The following is a 20,049-nucleotide window of genomic DNA, read 5'->3' as shown; positions in this document are numbered from 1 at the left end:
GTGTTATGGGCCTAAGACTGAAAATCATGCCATCACAAGGCCTCGGTGTAAAAATAGCCACTTTGGACGAATAGACCGTCACAATACATATCTATGAATAAAGGCAAATCTTTGACTACGCAAAACAAAAATCTACTCTTAGTGCAAGAGGCACACTGTTCTTCTAAGAAAGTTGGAAAAAAATGAACACTGTATTCTTGTCAGAGGCAGGGCCGGAGCCCAGAACAATCAAGATTCCTAATTTGTGTTTCTATGTTTGCAGTACAACCAGCCACATTAAAACAGAGCATTGCTTCAAATTGCATATCAAACACATACCTATATGACGAGTCAACTTCCGACCTTTTCAGGCATTAGTGCTATTCAAGGAAATATCAACAGCCTTCACAAGAATGTTGTACAAGCCAATAAGGAAATAAAGCATTGCCTCATTGCATATCCTTAAGTTCTCTCCCAAGGGAAGCACCATTGTTGTTTTGTAACGAGCACGTCTGATAGAGACAAGTGAATTGATCTCAACCAATTGTAGTCTCAAGTGATCAATTGCTGTTCACCTGGACATCACTTTATACGGCTCTTGCAGCAAACCGCATCCTAACTCCATACACTTTCATAAATCTATACGTCATTGACACAAATTTTTGCATACTTCTATCAAAACTGTTTTCGCTTCATTAGTCTGTCTTTAACATATGTGAAGAAGCATAATTATCCCCCTTGATGGTTCCAAGTGTAACAAAAATTGCCCCCGATATTAAAAACAAGATCTACCTGTGTCCTCAGACAAAGGTTTCATGTCTAGTAAATAGACAAAAATAGGCCAGAAACGTTTGGCCCTTCCTACGCTTTCATATCCTGTGTGTTTGTGAGACTTTCCCCTTTAGAGTCTTTACAGAGATGCTGTTAGTACCAATGCTCCATCCACCAATGCTCCATCCACCCGGCGCAGAATCAGGCTAGGCAAAAGGCTTCACATTTGGGGCTACTTAAAGTCAATTTTCCAATATCTATGAAGAAGCTTTCCAAGATCAATAAATTAATATGAAAAGGACCCTTACCTCCTTATCTGAGTTGGTAGCCCTGATGGAGACTTGAGTTGTGCCCTCGGCTTTCATTCCAACATGATCTGTACACAGCCAGGGGTCACTAGACATTATCATGCCAAATGGGTTGATACCACAACTTTATAATTGCCTGCTGTAAGAATCTAAGTGATCTAACCTGCAACTATTTGCATATCCGTTGCCCACTTAGCAAATTGACTAGATTGTTCCTGGGCACGAGTATCCCCTGTCCGGCCATGCTTGTGAAGCAAGCTACTCAAAACATTACGAACCTCATTTGAAAAACCAGAATTATTGTCGGCATAAGTTGCTGAACTGGGCTTGCTTCCAGCCTTGACCCTGTCTCTGTCGTATGTCGACAAAGAGCCCTCAGTAATGGAAATGGGCAGGCTAGCTTTTGGTTGTGGAGAATATACTGTTGACCATGAACGACCAGTCGAACCAGCCAACGCCATGATGGCTTCTGCCTGTCCCAAAGAGGAGAGAATGTAAAATAAAACATGTGCACATGCATTGAAGCGTTGAGCAAAGAAACTATAAACCTCCATTGCTATACCTTGTCAAGAGAGACATCTTCAAAAACATGAGCCTGCCCGCCATAAAAAATAGTCAGCTGCCGGGTGATAGGTGTTGTCTCCTGGCTGTAAAATGTATGCTTATATAAAGAACTCCCTCCTAAATCTTGCAAGATTGATAATAGATACAACTCACCTTGCCAAATAAGTAGACTCAGAACCAGCACCCCTTGACGATGACTTTGACTGACCAAGAGAGAGAACTGGACCAGCCATTGCACGATTGAGTAGACTACCTACACTCGAGCCCTTTAAACCAGTTCTCGAGCCTTCATCGGCAGGAGGAATAGTCAGCAGAGGTGCTGCAGTGCTCTCTCTCAAACTGTTCATTGCTGTATGATCTGTAAATAAGCCCTTTTGACTTGCCCTGCCAAGTCCAAACACCCCAGAAAGAGAGGGTGTATTGCAGTCTCGGTGTTTAGAAACGACTTTTGGAAAATCAAATTGTGTCGTCATTGAAGGATGCAAGTTGGAAGATAAAAGTCGAGGTGGCTGCATTGTCAAACTTAAGTCATCCATTGCTGCCTCTTCATGCCCTTTCTTATTTTCGTCTGATCTTTCCACTCGCAACTTCTTCAAATGTAACATTTAATCAGTTAGCAGAGCCAAGGAACAACAATCAACATGCCAGGTTGTAACCCTCACCTTGTAAAGCCGCGCACTATCCGACGCATCCGTATCCATCTCTAGCAACTTTGGTGAGGAGTCTCTGCTGTGACTATTTGGTGCACCCCTGCTCTCACTGAATACACTTGCATCTAGATTGTGTCCCACTTCCTCTGTTAATGACGAGCTTTTCACTAAATTCTCTGTATGCTGCTCCCGATTACTGTCATTTAGTGACTTGCCACTCTCAAAGAAATTGTAAAGTAGAGGTAACTCTTCTCTGGCCATAGAACATTCATGACAGAAACAAGCAGCATCGAAAGCAATCGATTAAATCAGATTTCCAGGATGCACACATACTGATCTGCATGGATCAGCTTTGCAGCCATAAATTACACTCTGAAACAGAAGAAATTCAAAAACAGATCAGGATGCACTCATTCTGATATGCATGGATCAGCTTTGCAGCCATAAATTACACTCTGAAACAGAAGAAATTTAAGAACAGATCAGACCTTAAAATCCCCTTAGCTTGCAACCAGCTTAGAGTCTCCTTAAGCCTTAGACAAACATCCACCGTTCACTTCTAAGCTTTATATAACACCCCCCCCCCCCCCCCCCCCCCCCCGTCTCAAAAAGCCAAAAAGATGTGAAACCCCTTCAATTTGATAACCAAATAATTCAAATGCAAGTTCAAAGGACCTAATCATTACTTACAGTTGCCAATGGCCCAACAAAAGGTTTGACCTTAATGCACAGGCCTAAGCCAAAGGAGTAAGGTGACTCAGCAAGATCCTGCAAACTCTCGGTGAGATGGGATTGCACTGTGATCTGCGTGGCCGGTCTTAGGAATAGGGTTTCTGAGTCGAGGTTAAATGCAACCGACAATTGCATATGTTTGGCCAGTCTCAAACTTTCTCTCTAGAAAGGTGGTCCATGCCAATCTCTTTCTCAAAGCCAGAATTATTTTGTGCCACGCACGGACGTCGATTCTCTCTTATGTCTCTAGAGAGAGATTTTCTTTATCTAAACCTGAATTCTGGATTTTCTCCCTCCTGGCAGATTTTCTCTCTTCTGGAGCAAAGTGTCATCTGCATACCCCTGAGTCTTGATCCAACAAATCTGGTGAGCCATCCAATGGCATTGCAAGACCTCACAACTGTGGAGTCCTGCCTCACAGATTGAACGACATGGCGTCAGCAAAAAACAGAAACAGTAAGGTGCCAAGGGGCATCCCTGCCGGAGAGAACGAGAGAGATGAAATCTCTGTCAAATGTGGCCTCTATTCGTTACAGCACTGGAAGCAGTACGATATAACGCAGAAACTCATGAAATCCATTGTAAGGGGAAACCCCAATCAACTCTACCATAAGCCTTCTCAAAGTCGAACAGCATTATAGCTACTAGCTGTCCCGACTGTCATTCCCACTCAATAAAAAGGTGAAGATGTTGCCAAAATGCATAGATCCTGCACAAAACCTGTGTGTGAAGCATGGATGAGATATCTTATACACAGAAACATAAGAGTGATCGGCATCCACGGTCGGAGGGATGATGCATCTCTGCCTTTCTCCAACAGAAATGAGCCCTGAAGCCATCGTGGGAGGCATCTCTCCTATAACGAGCATATGCTGCAATCCAGTACAAGAGGCACCATCAATACCAACCACTGCATCATGCATCTCTTGCATAGTGTAAGGAGCCAGTCAACTATGACGCATAGCCTCTGTAACAACTCGCTTAACAAGAGACCAAACGTCCTCTTTGGCAGACCTTACGCAAATTGAGAGGTGCTCTTGGGCGCCAGCTTTTGTATCCACGATTTTGGCCAGTGGCCTTAAATATGAGCCTTGGGGGAGGTTCCTCTCAGTCTAGCAATTGCAAATTGAAGAGAGGGCTCCTCCCGGCAGTCATACCTTCTGAAGATCGATATAAAAGAAAAACCGAAAGGGGCACCAAGGTTTTGGGGCCAAAGCATCTGGAAGTGGAACTCTGCCACTCTGTGTCTATTGTGTGGATTTTCTCTCTCTCAGCTTCAGTTGTGTTGGAGTGCTAAAATCTGTTCCAGTTCTATTCTTTTCAATTGGCACATGGTGTTCTCTACGGTTACACAACCCCCTTGTACTTCATCCACATTGTATCAATTCAATGATCATCAGAGCTTGCTAACGTTTGGGGTTTCTCTCTCTTTAACGTTTTCTTTCCTTAGCAGTTTCTCTCTCTAGCGTTTTGGCAAGATCGCCATCCCTCTCTGCAGTTCCTTTGTGTTTTTGCCAGTCCCACCTCCTTCTATGCCCTCTCTTGCCCTAGGCAACTCTCCCCCTCTGCGTACATTACATATCTATTAGATCATTGTGAAGGGATTGCTATCGGAGGTTGCTATTGTTCGTTGTAATAGACTTGGATGCTCCAAGTCAATGATCTAGTGCAACACACGTGAGAAACTGAAAGAACTGAAGAAAAATGAGAGAGAGAGAGAGAGAGAGAGAGAGAGAGAGAGAGAGAGAGACAACATGGCTCAGCTAAGTTCCGCACCCAGAGATACTAGCCCCAAAGATTGACGCCCCTTCTCGGTATTTCTTTATTATTATGCTTCACAAAGTACAATGTCCCAAGGTCCTCTTCTCTCCACAGTGCTCCCAAGGTAATCTGCCGAAAAAGAGGCCTGGCAATTCTTATAAAGGCCCTTGGCCCAAAAGCCGTATATGAAAAGCTACAAGACCAAAAGCCCGTATCTGAAAAGCTACAAGACCAAAAGCATCTTGCCCCAAAAGCTACCAGCGCGATTTAAGAAAATCCGTACAATTGCCACGTCATCAACATAAAGCGCAGGCATCTGTACAACCTACCACGGCATTAGCGCAAATGGCGGGCGTCTGTGCAATTGCCACGTAAGCACGTTTTGCGCAAGCTTCGAGTGAGTGTGTGAGTTGTCCTGCTTTATTTTAATGTGTCCCTAGGCCCCGTCGGGCAGGATCCCATAAGTTGGTGGGAACTGAACTTTAAAAATGGGCTTATATCAGGGGGGTTTTGACCCCTCTGTCTGGAGTCCGGTCTTTAGGTCATGCCACGTCATCACTTTGTGGTATACCCTCCTCTTGAAAGAACTGTAATCGCCCTCGATTATGCCTACAAAACAGACATCGGACAGAAACTAGTTCAGCCAATACTGACTCTATGTACCGACGCACTAGACCACAATCTTCACAAAAGTTGTTCCAAATGGTTTCAGCTTTTCACTATTAATATCAGCCTAAGATGCTTCAAGGGGTCATGGATCGCGATCCATGTTCCAAAGCTTCTGGTCATGCATCTTCACATGCCAATAGATTCCATGTAAGAACTACATCTTCAATTGGCATCACAGGTTTTTGACCATACATCAATTCAACATGCATATAGCTAGTGACTGAACTATGTGTCGTATTGTCAGCCCATAATGCAAACGACAGCAGCCTTGGCCACTCTCCAAGCTTATGTTCACAAGCCTAAGACAAAGCTTTAATTATTAGAAAATGCCCTCTTTCACTCTTGCCATTGCCCTCTGGGTTATATTCGCCACTTGCACAAAGACGACAGTCATTGAACATTCAAATCATTCACATCATTATCCCCGTCAAGATCTCAGATGAGAATCGTGGTCATTGTAACTTATTTCACAATCATACCCAGACCACACTGATCTTTGATGGATGTCTTGATTGACTAAATCTCCTTACTACCATATCCACATCACCCCTCAAGTGAACAAGACAGAAATGTTGTAGTCATTTCGTCAACAATACACACATGAGAGAGCACATGTAACAAATTCAAATTCCCATTTCAAAGTACTTCTTTACATAAAGTCATTCAGCAAAATATTGTCAGCCCGTCGATATCCCTGAAATCTCAAAAGAAATCAGTTACTTTATTCCATCGAGGTAGCCTGTGACAAAGGAGCGGAGTAACTCCCCTCTTGTGCAGTCGGCACTACACCAGATTCAACCTGCTGATTCATCAGTAACTCTTGAACTTGACTAAATACCGGCGTGTTAGCTTACCTTTCACTTTCCCTTCCTTGTGAGCCACGACCTGTTCTGGAATGAGAATCTCCTTTGTCTCTTCCACTTCGGGCTGCTCCTCTGGCTCCTTGTTCACTGACACTTCACCTTTGCAAGGTCTCAATAGACTCACATGAAATGCATTGTGAATCTTCCAAGTATCTGGTAACTTAAGTCTGAAGGATACATCATTGATCTTTTCCTGAATCTGGAAAGGGCCGTAGTATCGCATACTCAACTTTAGAAAAAGTTACTCCTTACCCTTCTGTTTTCGCAGGCGTGCCTTCTCAAATAGTAAAAGCACCCAATCATCCTCCTTCAACTGCCAGTCATGTCGATGCTTGTATGTTGCCTTCTTATGTTGTGCTTGAGACTTCTCAAGAGCCTCGCGCACCTTAGCAAAAGCATTGTCTAGATCCTGAGTGCATTGATCTGCTTCAAAAATCTTATCTTTGGTGCTTAGAATAGGTGGAACCTTGTTAACAACCTCAATAATCTCCAATGGTTCCTTCCCCGTAGACGTATGAACCGTATTATTATAGGAAAACTCCACCAAGGGCAAATACTTCTCCCATTGAGTCTTCTGTTCAAAGATATATGACTTTAGCAAAGTCCAAAACCATTGAATTCGCTATCTCTAATTGCCCATCTATCCGTGGGTGAAAAGAGGACAAGACTTGTAGCCATGTACCAATATTCTCCCAAATTGCGCTCAAATAAATTGGTTAATTGGGGATCTCTATCTGAAACTATAGACTCACGCATACCATGTCGTCAAAAAATCTGCGAGACAAACAGTTTAGGCAAATGATCGGGTTTAATTGTCTTCTATACTAGAATAAAGTCGGCCTGTTTGTTGTATCCGTCAATGATTGTATAAATGCCCACTCTGAGTCTTAGGAAGATCAAAAATGAAGTCCATTGCTATACTTTTCCACGGTCCGCTGGACATAAGTAAAGGTTGTAGAAGACTTGGTACCTTATGCCTGTCAAACTTCACCTTTTTGCATACTAAACAACTGCAAACAAATTCACCCACATCCTTTTCGAGCCTCGGTCAGGAAAAGAACCACTCCACACCTTTCAAGGTGGTGGCACTGGTGTCTATGCCGCATGGCCCGAAAAAGGTGGATAGTGGCACTCTGTCAAAACCTTATTCCGCAATGCTTGCGTAACATACAAGATATTTTTCCACATCAAATAGCCTTCTTTTAGGGACTAGCCTGCAACTACTTCCCCACTCTGTAATCATGTCTGCAAAATCTAGATCTGTGGCGTACTCATCTACCAAATCCTCGAAACTTGTCAGAGCGAATCCCCAAAATAGCCGAAATCAATGGCTTGCGAGACGATGCGTCTGCTACCATGTGTTTTTGTCCCTGAACATGGACGATTTGAAAGTGAAATTGCGACAAAATGTTTGCCCGCCCCATCTGTTTGTCTGAAAGTTATTTATAGACAAGAAGTATAGCAAACTAGAAAATGGCACCACTGAGTAAGAGCATGGATAACTGGCAAAAGCTCTTTCTCATAAACCTATGTAACCCGTTCTAGGCGTGAAAACATTCTCCTCTTGCATTAAGACCGCTCCCAGACTGCGACCACAGGCATCAGAGTAAACTTCAAATGGTTTTTGCAATTCTGGTAACACCAACATTGGACTAGTTGTCAACTTTTCTTTCAGAGTCTTGAAGGCAGCAATCTCAAATGGTCCCTAAGAAAAAGAAACCGATTTTTGTGTCAAAACATGCCAAGAAGAAGAAATCTCCACAAATTTTTAAGTGAACCGCCAATAATAAGAGCACAAACACAAAAAGCTTCCAACTTCATGTACACTCTTCAAATCTGGCCAATCTCGAATGGTATCAATGTAACAAACTTGGACACCCCAAGTCAAGATTCTACCGCGACACAGCAGAGATTCACTTCAAAACAGTTCACAAAAGACGACACAACCCGGCGTAGTTCCGTGCCAAGTAGTATTGGCCCCAAAGACTGACGCCCCTTTCGGTATTTATTTTTATATTAATTTGTGTGCAATGTACAAAGAGCACGCGAGTGCTCACTCTCAGTCTCCAGGTCCAAATGCCCTGAGAAGTGAGGCCCTTGGGCTTATTTATTCTTTTAAAAGATGCCCAAAAGCAAAGCCCAAAAATCAATTAACTCAAAAGCAAAACTGCCCAAACGTTGTCAGCACTAATTCCGTACAATAGTCCGTAAAAAGAGGAAATCTGTATTGTCAACGGAAATTGCGGAATTCCGTACGCTGTAGCCACGTCAACATGTCACCACGTTCTGCGGGTCCGAGTCCGTACGCTGCCACATCATCAGTCAGCGCACTTGGCGGGATCCATACGGTCAACCGTGTGTGTGTGTCCGGGGACCTGTCACACCACCAGTATGTCACATACCCCCCTTTTGTCACATACCCCCCTCTTGAAAGAATTGTAATCGCCCTCGATTGCACCTGCAAAACAAAGGCCATAAATTGTCTTAGTAGACATTGATTGTAGTATCGACGCACTAGACACGACACATCTAGCACTTGTACAAAACGACAGTCACATCACTTGACATCACATGACAAATCACAGACAACTTCATTCCAAATCTCAGACCATGACCATCGGCAACGTTATTTAGTAATCGCATCTAGATCCATTCCGAACCTCACGGATGTCCGATTAACTAATTACAATCATGTCTATAGAGATTTATGAGACCGAAATGCTGCAGACATTTCGTCTTTCAGTTCCTGCACTCCAACAAGTCGAGTACAAATCAATCATGTTCATTTTCGGGAATTCCTATTATAAAGTTATACAGCAGAATACTACTCAGCCCATTAGTATCCCTAAAACCCAAAGGGGGCATCAGCGACTACTCAAAATTGAGGTAATCTGTTGACAAAGGAGCTAAGTGACTCCCCTCTTGTGCAAACCCGTTGCACTAGATTCACCCTTGTCGAATTCGGGGTTCTATCGGAGTAGACTATGCTAAACCAAATGCTTCAAGGTAAAGTTCCAAAATCTAAGGAGTATCTACTAGGTCCTCCTCCTCCATCCACTTCGCATCCAATGCAGGATAGTTCTTGAATTTAACCAAGAACCGCCTAATCACTTTACTTTCTGTCCTTGTGTGCCAAAATTTATTCTGGAACCAATCTCTCCTCGCTTACGTCCACTTTGGGTTCCTCATCAAGCTCCCCATCATCGGGCACATCGCCTTTAAAAGGCTTCAATAGACTCACATGAAAGGCATTGTGAATCTTCCAAGTATTGGGCAGCTTGAGTCCAAAGGAGACCTCGTTTATCTTTTCTTTTATCTGGAAAGGGCCATAATACCTCATGCTGAACTTTGGAAAAAGCCGCTCCTTTCCCTTTTTCTTTCTTAGGCGTGCCTTCTCAAAACATAAGAGCACCCAATCGTCTTTGTAAGGATTCTAGTTGCTAATCCTTCATTAATTACTTGAACTCATGATTAAGACTTAAGAAACTTGAACTGAACTCAGAAACAAGACTCTGAAGACTCTGTGTTTGATTGATTGAATGATTGCCTGAAACTGAATACAATAGGCTCCTTATATAGGAGACGAAGAGAAACAAATGAAAAGACACATCTCCTGGTGAAGAGACATGTCTTTAGACGTAAAGACACATCCTTTCGGCGAAGAGTTGCAACCATTGGGCAAAGAGTTGCACCCGTAGAGCGAAGGGGTGTGACCAGTTGTCGAAGGAGTGTGGCTTTTGGCGAAGAGACACGTCTATTGGGCGAAGGGGTGTGATCATCCAAACGCGCGGGTTCTCCTTGGCATGGCACTTTGCGTATCTGCAACTAGAAGTGTATGTAATACTGCAACATAGTCACAATCGTAACATTCCCTCCCTCTTTAAATAAAACCCAAGGTTGTTAGGTGCAACGGAATGATTGTTTGCGCTTTGCTCAAGATGAGTGCTCCGAACTGTGCTCAAGGTTCCATTTAGTTCTTATGGAAGGGAGAGCCTTGCGTTCTTAATGGAAAGTGCTATGATCACAAACAAAGTGAATGGACACTATGCGGGCTAGTGTATGAGACTGAGAGATAGAGAGAGAAGAGAGATACGACACCAGAGACGTTGTAAAACCCTCCTCCGAAGGCCCCACTCTCGTCGGCGAGAGTGGTCTACTATTGATTGCACAAAGTGGTACAATGACAATGCAATGGACCGATGCAACCTGGCACTGTGTCGATGACGACGATGAGGACGACGACGACGATTTTAGGGCTGAAATCTGCGGTCTTCTATCTGCTGAATTTCAAGGCTGTTTCGGTGGCTGAAAATGACTGTTTTGGCTGCGTTTTCGAGGGCTGAAAATGGGGGTCTTCTGCAATGGCTAGGGCTGAATCTGCTACTGTTGTGGAATGCTGAAAACGCTGAACATCTGCAGCAACAATGGCTGAAAATGAAAAACGCTGATCTGCCCTCCTAGCGTTAGTGAAAAACGCTGGTGTTTCTGGGTCTGCTGGCGATCATGGGATGGCTGAAAACGCCAAGGCTGTGGGGGTGCTGAAGGTATGCAAAAAAGCCAAGGATGAGAGGAAAAACCAAAATGCTAGGGCTAGGTGTTGGTGCGAGAAGGTGCTTGAGAGATTCTTGCTGAGAAGATGCCTCTTGAGCGGGAAGCTCCTGCTGCCTCTTCTGCCAAATAGTGCTAGCTCTAGTTTGGTTATATACAAACTTAGCAAAATTGCCCTACCTACTTTTGTTGGAAAGTCACTTAAAAATAATAAGTGAAAAATGTCAAAATAGGGAAGATAGGCTAAATGCACTGGAAAAATCCCCTAACTGATTCTGATGGATTCTGATGGGCATATTGATGATCATGTTGTGTGCAACCAGAGGATATGCATCTATACTAAGTGTCTGGGGATGCACGGTCTACGAATAGACTCACAAAAGTGCCAGACCACTTCTAATCTAGACTGACTAGACTGATTGAACCCTGATCATGCTGTAGCTTGTCCACGGACACATGGGGTTGGATGTGTCATGTGACATCCCCTCCTTTTCAAAGTGAGGTACTGGTACCGAACTATATGGCGTCGAGGGAGATCGCCAATAGCATCCGGAAGCCTAGAAGTGACTCTTTGCCGGCCCACTCTGATGTGTGGGTCGTGCGGTACTTGAACTTCATAAAGGTCTGCAACGCCTGCTTCTTTGGGCCGCGCCGAAAGCGACACAAAGTCTTTTGTGGCTCCTTCGATGCTTCAACTTCGTCTAGAATCCTGCTTCCTCCATCTTCAAGAATCTCCATGGCTGAAAATTCCTGAAACCACCTCCAACACAAAAACATGAACATACCTATTCCATGTAAAGTGAGTGGAAAAAATCTTGTCTTCCTCAAAGACTGTGCATGCAATGTAGAGGAACAAATAGACGGAGTACTAAACCGTTCATCACATACACGCAAACAATGAGATCGAATCTTTCTCTTATGAGCTAGAGCAATCAACTGTGGCAATTCACAACGGAAATGCCCATGCTTCTCAACATACAATATGTCATGCCTAGGAAAGGGAGCACATAAAGACGCTGACTAAAATACAGGAAACGATCACGACTAAAACACTCGAACAATGCGTGCGTATCAATCATGCGAACACATAATACTTCCTGTGAGGGTTCTTTGGACCTAGGCTCGAGAGCCAAGATCAGTTCTTCTGAATCTATCGAATCTTCCTGTGGGGGTTCTTTGGACCTCGACTCGAAAGCCAAGATCGGTTCTTCGTAATTGATCGAATCTACAACGAGGTTAGCTTCGCTAGAAAAAGCATCCACTAACACATCATCCTTGTGAACAATCACATCATCTTCATGCAACTCATCATGCTTGTGAGAAATCACATCTTGATCATGCAAATCATCATGCTCGTGAGAAATCACATCTTGATCATGCAAATCATCATGCTTGTCATTGTCAATCAAATCATCATCATGCTTCACACGATCATGCAAATCCTATGTGTCATGCTTTAGAGAAGAAGAGACTGAGAGAGTCTCCTTTTCCCAAATCTCGTGCATCGGTGCCTACACTTGAGAAAAGAGTCGCAACATCTCTTGCATTCTTACTTTGTTCTCGCGATCAAATTCTACTTGTCTTGCTTTGTTCTCCCGATCAAATTTTGCTTCTCTTTCTTTGGCTTCCAAGCATGCTTGCTCGCTCTCACGCGCTATGGCTGCCATTCTTTCTTGGTATTTGCGCTCTATGGCTGCTATTCTTTCTTCACTTTCTAACTTCATGTCCATCATCCTCTTCTCGAAAGCCTCCATAGGAGTTAGTGCAATCCTTGTCGTAGATGGTGAAGGGGGAGGGTCGGAAAAACCTCTTGGTGGGGAAAATTCTTCTTCGCCTCTCTCATGCTCATCACCTCCAAGCGAAGTATCCATTCCGCTTCGAGTGATAAACCATTCTGAAGTCGTGGGTTCTTGTGGGTCTTGGGTTCTTAAGTTCACGAGGAACTTGGGTTCTTGGGGGTCGTGGTTCTTGAGGTTCTTGAGGGTCTTGAGGTTTTCTTTCGCTTGCAAACCGTGTTTGAGAAGGATCTTCTCTTCACCCGAGTTTTACTCCTTTCTACGGGCGCACCCCTTGGCGGCCTTGCGCTCACACCAAGGTTTCTTTTTCCCACCTCACGTCGATTGGCCGGCCGCTAAGTGCACGGTCCGCTCTCAATGAGGGAAAAGAGACACAAGGGGAGGCTGGACAAGCCCTTCTTTCTTGGGATTCCTATCACTCTTCAAAAAACACGACTAGGAATCGACACGCCCAAGCGAACTTGGGTTCGTGCGACCTCAACAAGCAAAAAAAAAATATGTGGTTCTTGTGGTTGTTTCCTTGAGTGATACAGAACACTGCCAAAGCTCTGATACCAATGTTAGGTGCAGCGGAATGATTGTTTGTGCTTTGCTCAAGATGAGTGCTCCGAACTATGCTCAAGGTTCCTTTTAGTTCTTATGGAAGGGAGAGCCTTCTGTTCTTAATAGAAAGTGCTATGATCACAAACAAAGTGAATGGACACTGTGCGAGCTAGTGTATGAGACTGAGAGATAGAGACTTGAGAGATACGACACCAGAGACGTTGTAAAACCCTCCTCCGAAGGCCCCACTCTCGTCGACGAGAGTGGTCTACTATTGATTGCACAAAGTGGTACAATGACGATGCAATGGACTGATGCAATCTGGGACTGTGTCGATGACTACGACGGGGACGACAACGACGACTTTAGGGCTGAAATCTGCGGTCTTCTATCTGCTGAATTTCGGGGCTGTTTCGGTGGCTGAAAATGACTGTTTTGGCTTCGTTTTCGAGGGCTGAAAATGGGAGTCTTCTGCAATGGCTAGGGCTGAATCTGCTACTGTTGTGGAATGCTGAAAACACTGAACATCTGCAGCAACAATGGCTGAAAATGAAAAACGCTGGATGAGAGGAAAAACCAAAACGCTAGGGCTAGGTGTTGGTGCGGGAAGGTGCTTGAGGGGTTCTTGCTGAGAAGATGCCTGTTGAGCGGGAAGCTCCTGCTGCCTCTTCTGCCAAATAGTGCTAGCTCTAGTTTGCTTATATACAAACTTAGCAAAATTGCCCTACCTACTTTTGTTGGGAAGTCACTTAAAAATAATAAGTGAAAAATGTCAAAAATAGGGAAAATAGGCTAAATGCACTGGAAAAATCCCCTAACTGATTCTAATGGATTCTGATGGGCATATTGATGATCATGTTGTGTGCAACCAGAGGATATGCATCTAGACTAAGTGTTTGGGCATGCACGGTCTACGAATAGACTCACAAAAGTGCCAGACCACTTCTAATCTAGACTGACTGGACTGACTGAACCCTGATCATGTTGTAGCTTGTCCACGGACACATGGGGTTGGATGTGTCACGTGACAAAGGTAGTTGTAGAAACTCCGAGAGAAGGAAATGTATTGTTGTTGTTCTTCTGCATCCAAAGCTCTTTCTGTTAAGTCCCATGTCATGGCACTGTTATTGACCATGACTATTTTGCCAAAGTGAAACCTGATCATATCTGCAACTTGATAAGTGTCTTTGTCAAAGTCTTTTGTAACTTCGAGCTTTGTCCAATAAAAGATTGAATCTGTATCTGCTTCGAGTGAAATTATTGGTAAACTCACTTGAGTTTTTTGTTGATTGATTGAATGAATGCCTGAAACTGAATATAATAGGCTCCTTATATAGGAGACGAAGAGACACAAATGAAAAGACACGTCTCCTGGTGAAGAGACATGACTTTAGACGTATAGACACATCCTTTCAGCGAAGAGCTGCAACCATTGGGCGAAGAGTCGCACCCGTAGAGTGAAGGGGTGTGACCAATCGTCGAAGGAGTGTGGCTTTTGGCGAAGAGAACCGTCTTTTGGACGAAGGGGTGTGACCATCCAAGCGCAGGGGTTCTCCTTGGCATGGCACTTTGCGTATCTACAACTAGGAGTGTATATAATACTGCAGAATAGTCACAATCGTATTCCATTGGTTTGTCTGGAACAGTAAAATCCTCCTGAAGGGATGTCGTACACTGAGACAGAGTAGTGTTTGGAGGTATATCCATTTGTAAAGGTTTATCAATAGAACAAGTTGTGTCCAAAGATTCATTTGCAGGGACTAAAGTTGTGCTGCAAGAGTCTGTATCTGCTTTATCCTTTGCATCGCTGAAGGCAAGGACTAGAATCTTCAAGTTTGAAGAACTATCATTCACCATAGTGTAAGGTGCAGCGGAATGAATGTTGTTTTTTCTCAAGATGAGTGCTCCATAATGTGCTAAGGTTCCTTTTTGTTCTTATGGAAGGGAGAGCCTTCCGCCTTTAATGAGAGAGTGCAATGATCACGAACAAAGTGAGTGGACACTGTGCGTGCAAGTATATGAGACTGAGAGATAGAGAGAGAAGAGAATACGACACCAGAGATTGTTGTACAACCCTCCTCCGAAGGCCCCACTCTTGTCGGTGAGAGTGGTCTACTATTGATTGCACAAACTGGTACAATGATGATGCATGTGACTGATGCAAGTCTATGCTATGTCGGTGATGACGACGGGGATGGTGAAACCAGTCTAAGGGCTGAAATCTGCAAGTGTGTATCTGCTGTCCAAAAACGCTTAAGGCTGAAATCTGCTGCGATTCAAACGCTGAATTCGGGGCTGATTTTATGCTGTTGAAAAACGCTGATTTGGCTGCTGAAAACGCTGATATGTCTGCTGCGTTTTGGTGCTGAAAACGCTGCCTTTCTGCTGCGTTTTGGTGATGAAAACGCCAAGGAACAGTGGGCGATGATGGCTCTGGAAAATTCTAGATGCAAGAGGCTAGGGGACCTTCTGTCTGCTGAAAAACGCCAAGGGGAAAGGCTGTTGGCGATGGTGAGGAAAACGCTATGCTGTCTCCAAGGACTTGGGAGTCTTGCTGAGAGAGAGGGAACCTGTCGCCGAAGCCTGCTCTTCTCCTTGCTCATCTGCCAAATAGTGCTAAGCTTGGTTTGCTTATATATTATCTTACCCAATTTGCCCTACCTACTTTCCAACAAAAGTAACTTAAATTAATAAGTGAAAAATGTCAAAAATAGGTAAAATTGGCTAAATGCACTGGAAAATTCCCCTGAAGGATTCTGATGGATTCTGATGGGAATGCTTATGATCATGTTGTGCGCAACTAGAGGATATGCATCTACACCAAGTGACTGGGCATGCATGGTCTACGAATAGACTCACAAAAGTGCCAGATCACTTCTAATCTAGATTGACTGGACTGACAGAACCCTTGTTATGCTGTAGCTTGTCCACGGACACATAGGGTTGGATGTGTCACACGACATCCCCTCCTTTTTAAAGTGAGGTACTGGTACCGAGCTGCATGGCTTCCTTGTAGTCTGCCAACAACTCTGGATAATCCTTGAAAAACTCGTCGTCGACCCACACCGCTTCGTGGGTTCCTCGATCCTTGAACTTCAAAAAATATTGTCTCACTTGCTTCTTCGAACCATGTCGGAATCGATGCAACAACACTTGCTCCGGCTCCATGACTTCAGCTTCATCGATGATCTCCGGTTCTTCTTCTTCCGAAATGTCCTTTGGAGGTGTTCCCTGAAACACTTTCAACCAAGAAACATGGAAAACATTGTGCATTGACCATGAGTTAGGCAACTGCAATTTCATTGAAACCTCATTTATCTTTTTGATGACTGGAAATGGACCATACATACAAAAAGACAACTTTGGACATTTCTTTCTGTCACAAACTGGAGCACATAACAATATAAAATACATTCTGATAAATAGAATTCACTTATTACTGAAGCCAAAGGATATAGAGAGAAATAGATAGAGAGTGAGAAGATCGACACAGTACTGGAGACCAGAAGATGGGCTAGTGCCCCCCCGTAATAGTATCTTTATTACTGAGGAGAAGTCTATACAAGCACTTGAACTGAATGTATTACCAAATTCGTTCTAGAATAAGACTTTATGGTTCCCGGAAGCCTCGGCTTCAGATTCCTAGGGCAAAACCCTATTCCAAGGAACTTCCGTTCCTTATTCCAAATGCTTGAGAACCAGGGTTCTCGCCTCGGGATCTAACCTTCAAGACTCAGGGCATGACATCCCTACAACTCTCTTTTCCAACTCTGTTTCCAGAGTCCTCTTCCCGCAGAACAACTTTGCTTTCCTGGACATGAAGTCCTTACTTGGGTATCCCAACTTCCGGATCACAACTCGAGAGACTACCTCTCTCCGATCCATGGATCTACTTCCTAAACTTGGGTACGAAACCCTTGGGTTGATCTGGCTCTAGTTTTTCAGAGCGCTTTCTCCTACAGAGGCTCATGCCTTCCTCTGCTCCTACTCCCTCACGAAGAGGAAGTACACCTGCAATCAAATACTCAGAGATCATCACATGAAAATCGTTACCTTCAAAGTCTGGACGCTAGAAACGCAACTCGGTTCTCGAAAAGCATTTCCCTGGAAGAGATCTCTGCATAGAAAATCCTCTCTTCCAATCCTACACACAAAAGAGGTGTGTTCTCGGGTTCCTTCTCGTAAATCGGTCCCGTCTACGACATTTATGGGCTGAAAACAGAGAAAAACAGCAGCTTGTCGCGATGGAAACAGGCTCCGTAGGCACTTCTTTGCAAGGGAACTCGCGCACTGGTTCTTGGCGACATCAGGTACACTTGGGACAGTCATGGGAATCACCGGCAAACGTCTTCTTTGTGGGTGAACTCTGCTACAGCATCTCCTTCTTGCAAAAACTGATCCTCCCCTCTAAGTGAGGGCATGTGATGCTTTTATAGCTCCTGGCCACGGGCACAAATAGCTGCTCGCGTAGAGAAACTTTTTTTCATTTTTTTTTCCCTGTTCTGCCAGAAAAAGAGAGAGAATGTTGCTAAATTGGCTTTATCTGATAATTCTAAGTGAATTATTAGATTTATAAGTGAGGGGGTTTTCTCGCTTGGAACAAAAGGAAAAATAATTCTAAATGAATTATTGGAATTTTAAGTGAGAGGGTTTTTCTCACTGGGGACATCCGAGTACAGAGTATTCCTAGTGCGTCCGCCGTCATTCAAAGTAATAACGGGAGCACTAAGAATGGGAATATCTGTAAGGCCACCAGGAACGGATACTTCTGATGCGTCACATCGGATGGGTGACAGGGAGCATCGGAAAGAAGTATCCGACCATCCGGGAACGGACATCTCTGATGCGTCATAGGATGGGTGACATAGAGCATCGTGAAGGAGATTGTAACGTTAGTTCGGTAGGAAAGGACTAGGTGATGGGTATTCCTGATGCGTCACAAGGTGGGTGACGGGTGCATCGAAAAGGGAATATTTCATAGTCGGCAAGAAATTCCGAACTGTGTTGGAATTGTGCACAAGGAAAAGCAAGCACTTGAATGAAGATGGGTTCAAAGGAAACTTTAAGGAAAAACAGATGCTTTTTGAGAAAGCGGGATTGCTTTTCGGGAAAGTAGATGCTTTCCCGCGAGGAAGTCTGCGTCTGCATTGCAACTGTGCATGTGATTGCATCCAGGGAGACCTGGGAAGTGCTATGAAAGCATTGTTTTTAACTAAGGTTTTATTGAGTTTTTGGGCAGATTCAGACTATTTTTAAAATAAGCCGGCCGCCCATTTAATAAGTGGGCAGCCATCTGATAAATAAGGCAACAAATCAACCAGCGTTTTCTCTCTCTCTCTTTTTCTAGCAGAACAGCGGGAAAAAAAAATTTGAAAAAAAAATTGGGAAAAAAAAAAACGGCCACGATCTCTACGCGAGCAGCTATTCGTGCCCGTGGCTAGGAGCTATAAAAGCATCACATGCCCTCACTCAAGAGGGGGGGGATCAGTTTTCACAAGGAGAAGATGTTGCTGCAGATTTCAGTCGTAAAGAAGACGTTGCCGGTGATGCCCATGGCTGGCCCAAGTGTACCCCATGTCGCCAAGACCCAATGCGCGAGTTCCCTCGCAAAGAAGTGCCTACGGAGCGTGTTTCCATCGCGACAAGCTGCTGTTTTCTATGTTTTCAGCCCATAAACGTCGTAGACGGGGCTGATTTACGAGAAGGAACCCGAGAACACACCTCTTTTGTGTGTAGGATTGGAAGAGAGGATTTTCTATGTAGAGATCTCTTCCGGGGAATTGCTTTTCGAGAACCGAGTTGCGTTTCGAGCGTTGTGATTTTGAAGGTAACGATTTTCATGTTATGATCTCTGAGTATCTGATTGCAGGTGTACTTCCTCTTCGTGAGGGAGTAGGAGCAGAGGAAGGCATGAGCCTCTGCAGGAGAAAAGCACTATGAGGAACTAGAGCCAGATCAGCCCAAGGGTTTCGTACCCAAGTTTGAGAAGTAGATCCATGGATCGGAGAGAGGTAGCCTCTCGAGTTGTAATCCGGAAGTTGAGATTCCCAAGTAAGGACTTCGCGTTCGAGAAAGCAGAGTTGTTCTGCGAGAAGAGGACTCTGGAAACATAGTTGGAAAGAGAGTTGCAGGGATGTCATGCCCTGAGTCTGGAAGGTGAGAGAGGATTTTCTATGTAGAGATCTCTTCCGGGGAATTGCTTTTCGAGAACCGAGTTGCGTTTCGAGCGTCGAGACTTTGAAGGTAACGATTTTCATGTTATGATCTCTGAGTATCTGATTGCAGGTGTACTTCCTCTTCGTGAGGGAGTAGGAGCACAAGAAGGCATGAGCCTCTGCAGGAGAAAAGCGCTATGAGGAACTAGAGCCAGATCAGCCCAAGGATTTCGTACCCAAGTTTGGGAAGTAGATCCATGGATCGGAGAGAGGTAGCCTCTCGAGTTGTAATCCGGAAGTCGGGATACCCAAGTAAGGACTTCGCGTTCGAGAAAGCAGAGTTGTTCTGCGAGAAGAGGACTCTGGAAACAGAGTTGGAAAGAGAGTTGCGGGGATGTCATGCCCTGAGTCTGGAAGGTGAGATCCAGAGGCGAGAACCTTGGTTCTCAAGGATTTGGAATAAGGAACGGAAGTTCCTTGGAATAGGGTTTTGCCCTAGGAATCGGAAGCTAAGGCTTCCAGGAACCATCAAGTCTTATTCTAGAACAAACGTGGTAATACGTTCGGTTCAAGTGCTTGTATAGACTTCTCCTTAGTAATAAAGATACTATTAGGGGGGGGGGGGACAGCCCATCTTCTGGTCCCAAGTACTATGTCGATCTTCTCACTCTCTATCTCTCTCCCTTTATCTATTTCTCTCTATATACTCT

The 20,049-nt window shown here is 44.3% G+C and overlaps 1 protein-coding gene across 4 annotated transcripts in view; it reads right to left on the bottom strand.

Moving 5' to 3' along the window:
- Positions 1 to 323: 323 nt before the first annotated feature.
- Positions 324 to 20,049, bottom strand: part of LOC147438701 (uncharacterized) — a 44,035-nt gene continuing 24,309 nt past the window's right edge. For 2 of the 4 annotated variants that reach the window (XM_086484705.1, XM_086484706.1), the window contains exons 2-7: positions 2,285 to 2,644; positions 1,776 to 2,212; positions 1,621 to 1,705; positions 1,222 to 1,531; positions 1,059 to 1,126; positions 324 to 968 (exon numbers count right to left, since the gene is read on the bottom strand). In XM_086484705.1, the coding sequence (XP_086340831.1) occupies positions 957 to 968; positions 1,059 to 1,126; positions 1,222 to 1,531; positions 1,621 to 1,705; positions 1,776 to 2,212; positions 2,285 to 2,533 (1,161 nt within the window). In that variant the 5' untranslated portion in view covers positions 2,534 to 2,644 and the 3' untranslated portion in view covers positions 324 to 956. Of the gene's footprint in view, positions 969 to 1,058; positions 1,127 to 1,221; positions 1,532 to 1,620; positions 1,706 to 1,775; positions 2,213 to 2,284; positions 2,645 to 20,049 lie in introns of those variants that run through there. The other 2 variants (XM_086484707.1, XR_015184514.1) reach the window with 2 other exon arrangements.

Source organism: Adiantum capillus-veneris, chromosome 16 (genome assembly GCF_014529385.1).
Source record: "Adiantum capillus-veneris isolate H3 chromosome 16, ASM1452938v2, whole genome shotgun sequence".
NCBI lineage: Eukaryota > Viridiplantae > Streptophyta > Polypodiopsida > Polypodiales > Pteridaceae > Adiantum > Adiantum capillus-veneris.
The sequence above is the reverse complement of the archived record's forward strand: the minus strand, read 5'-3'. Positions and strand labels throughout refer to the sequence as shown.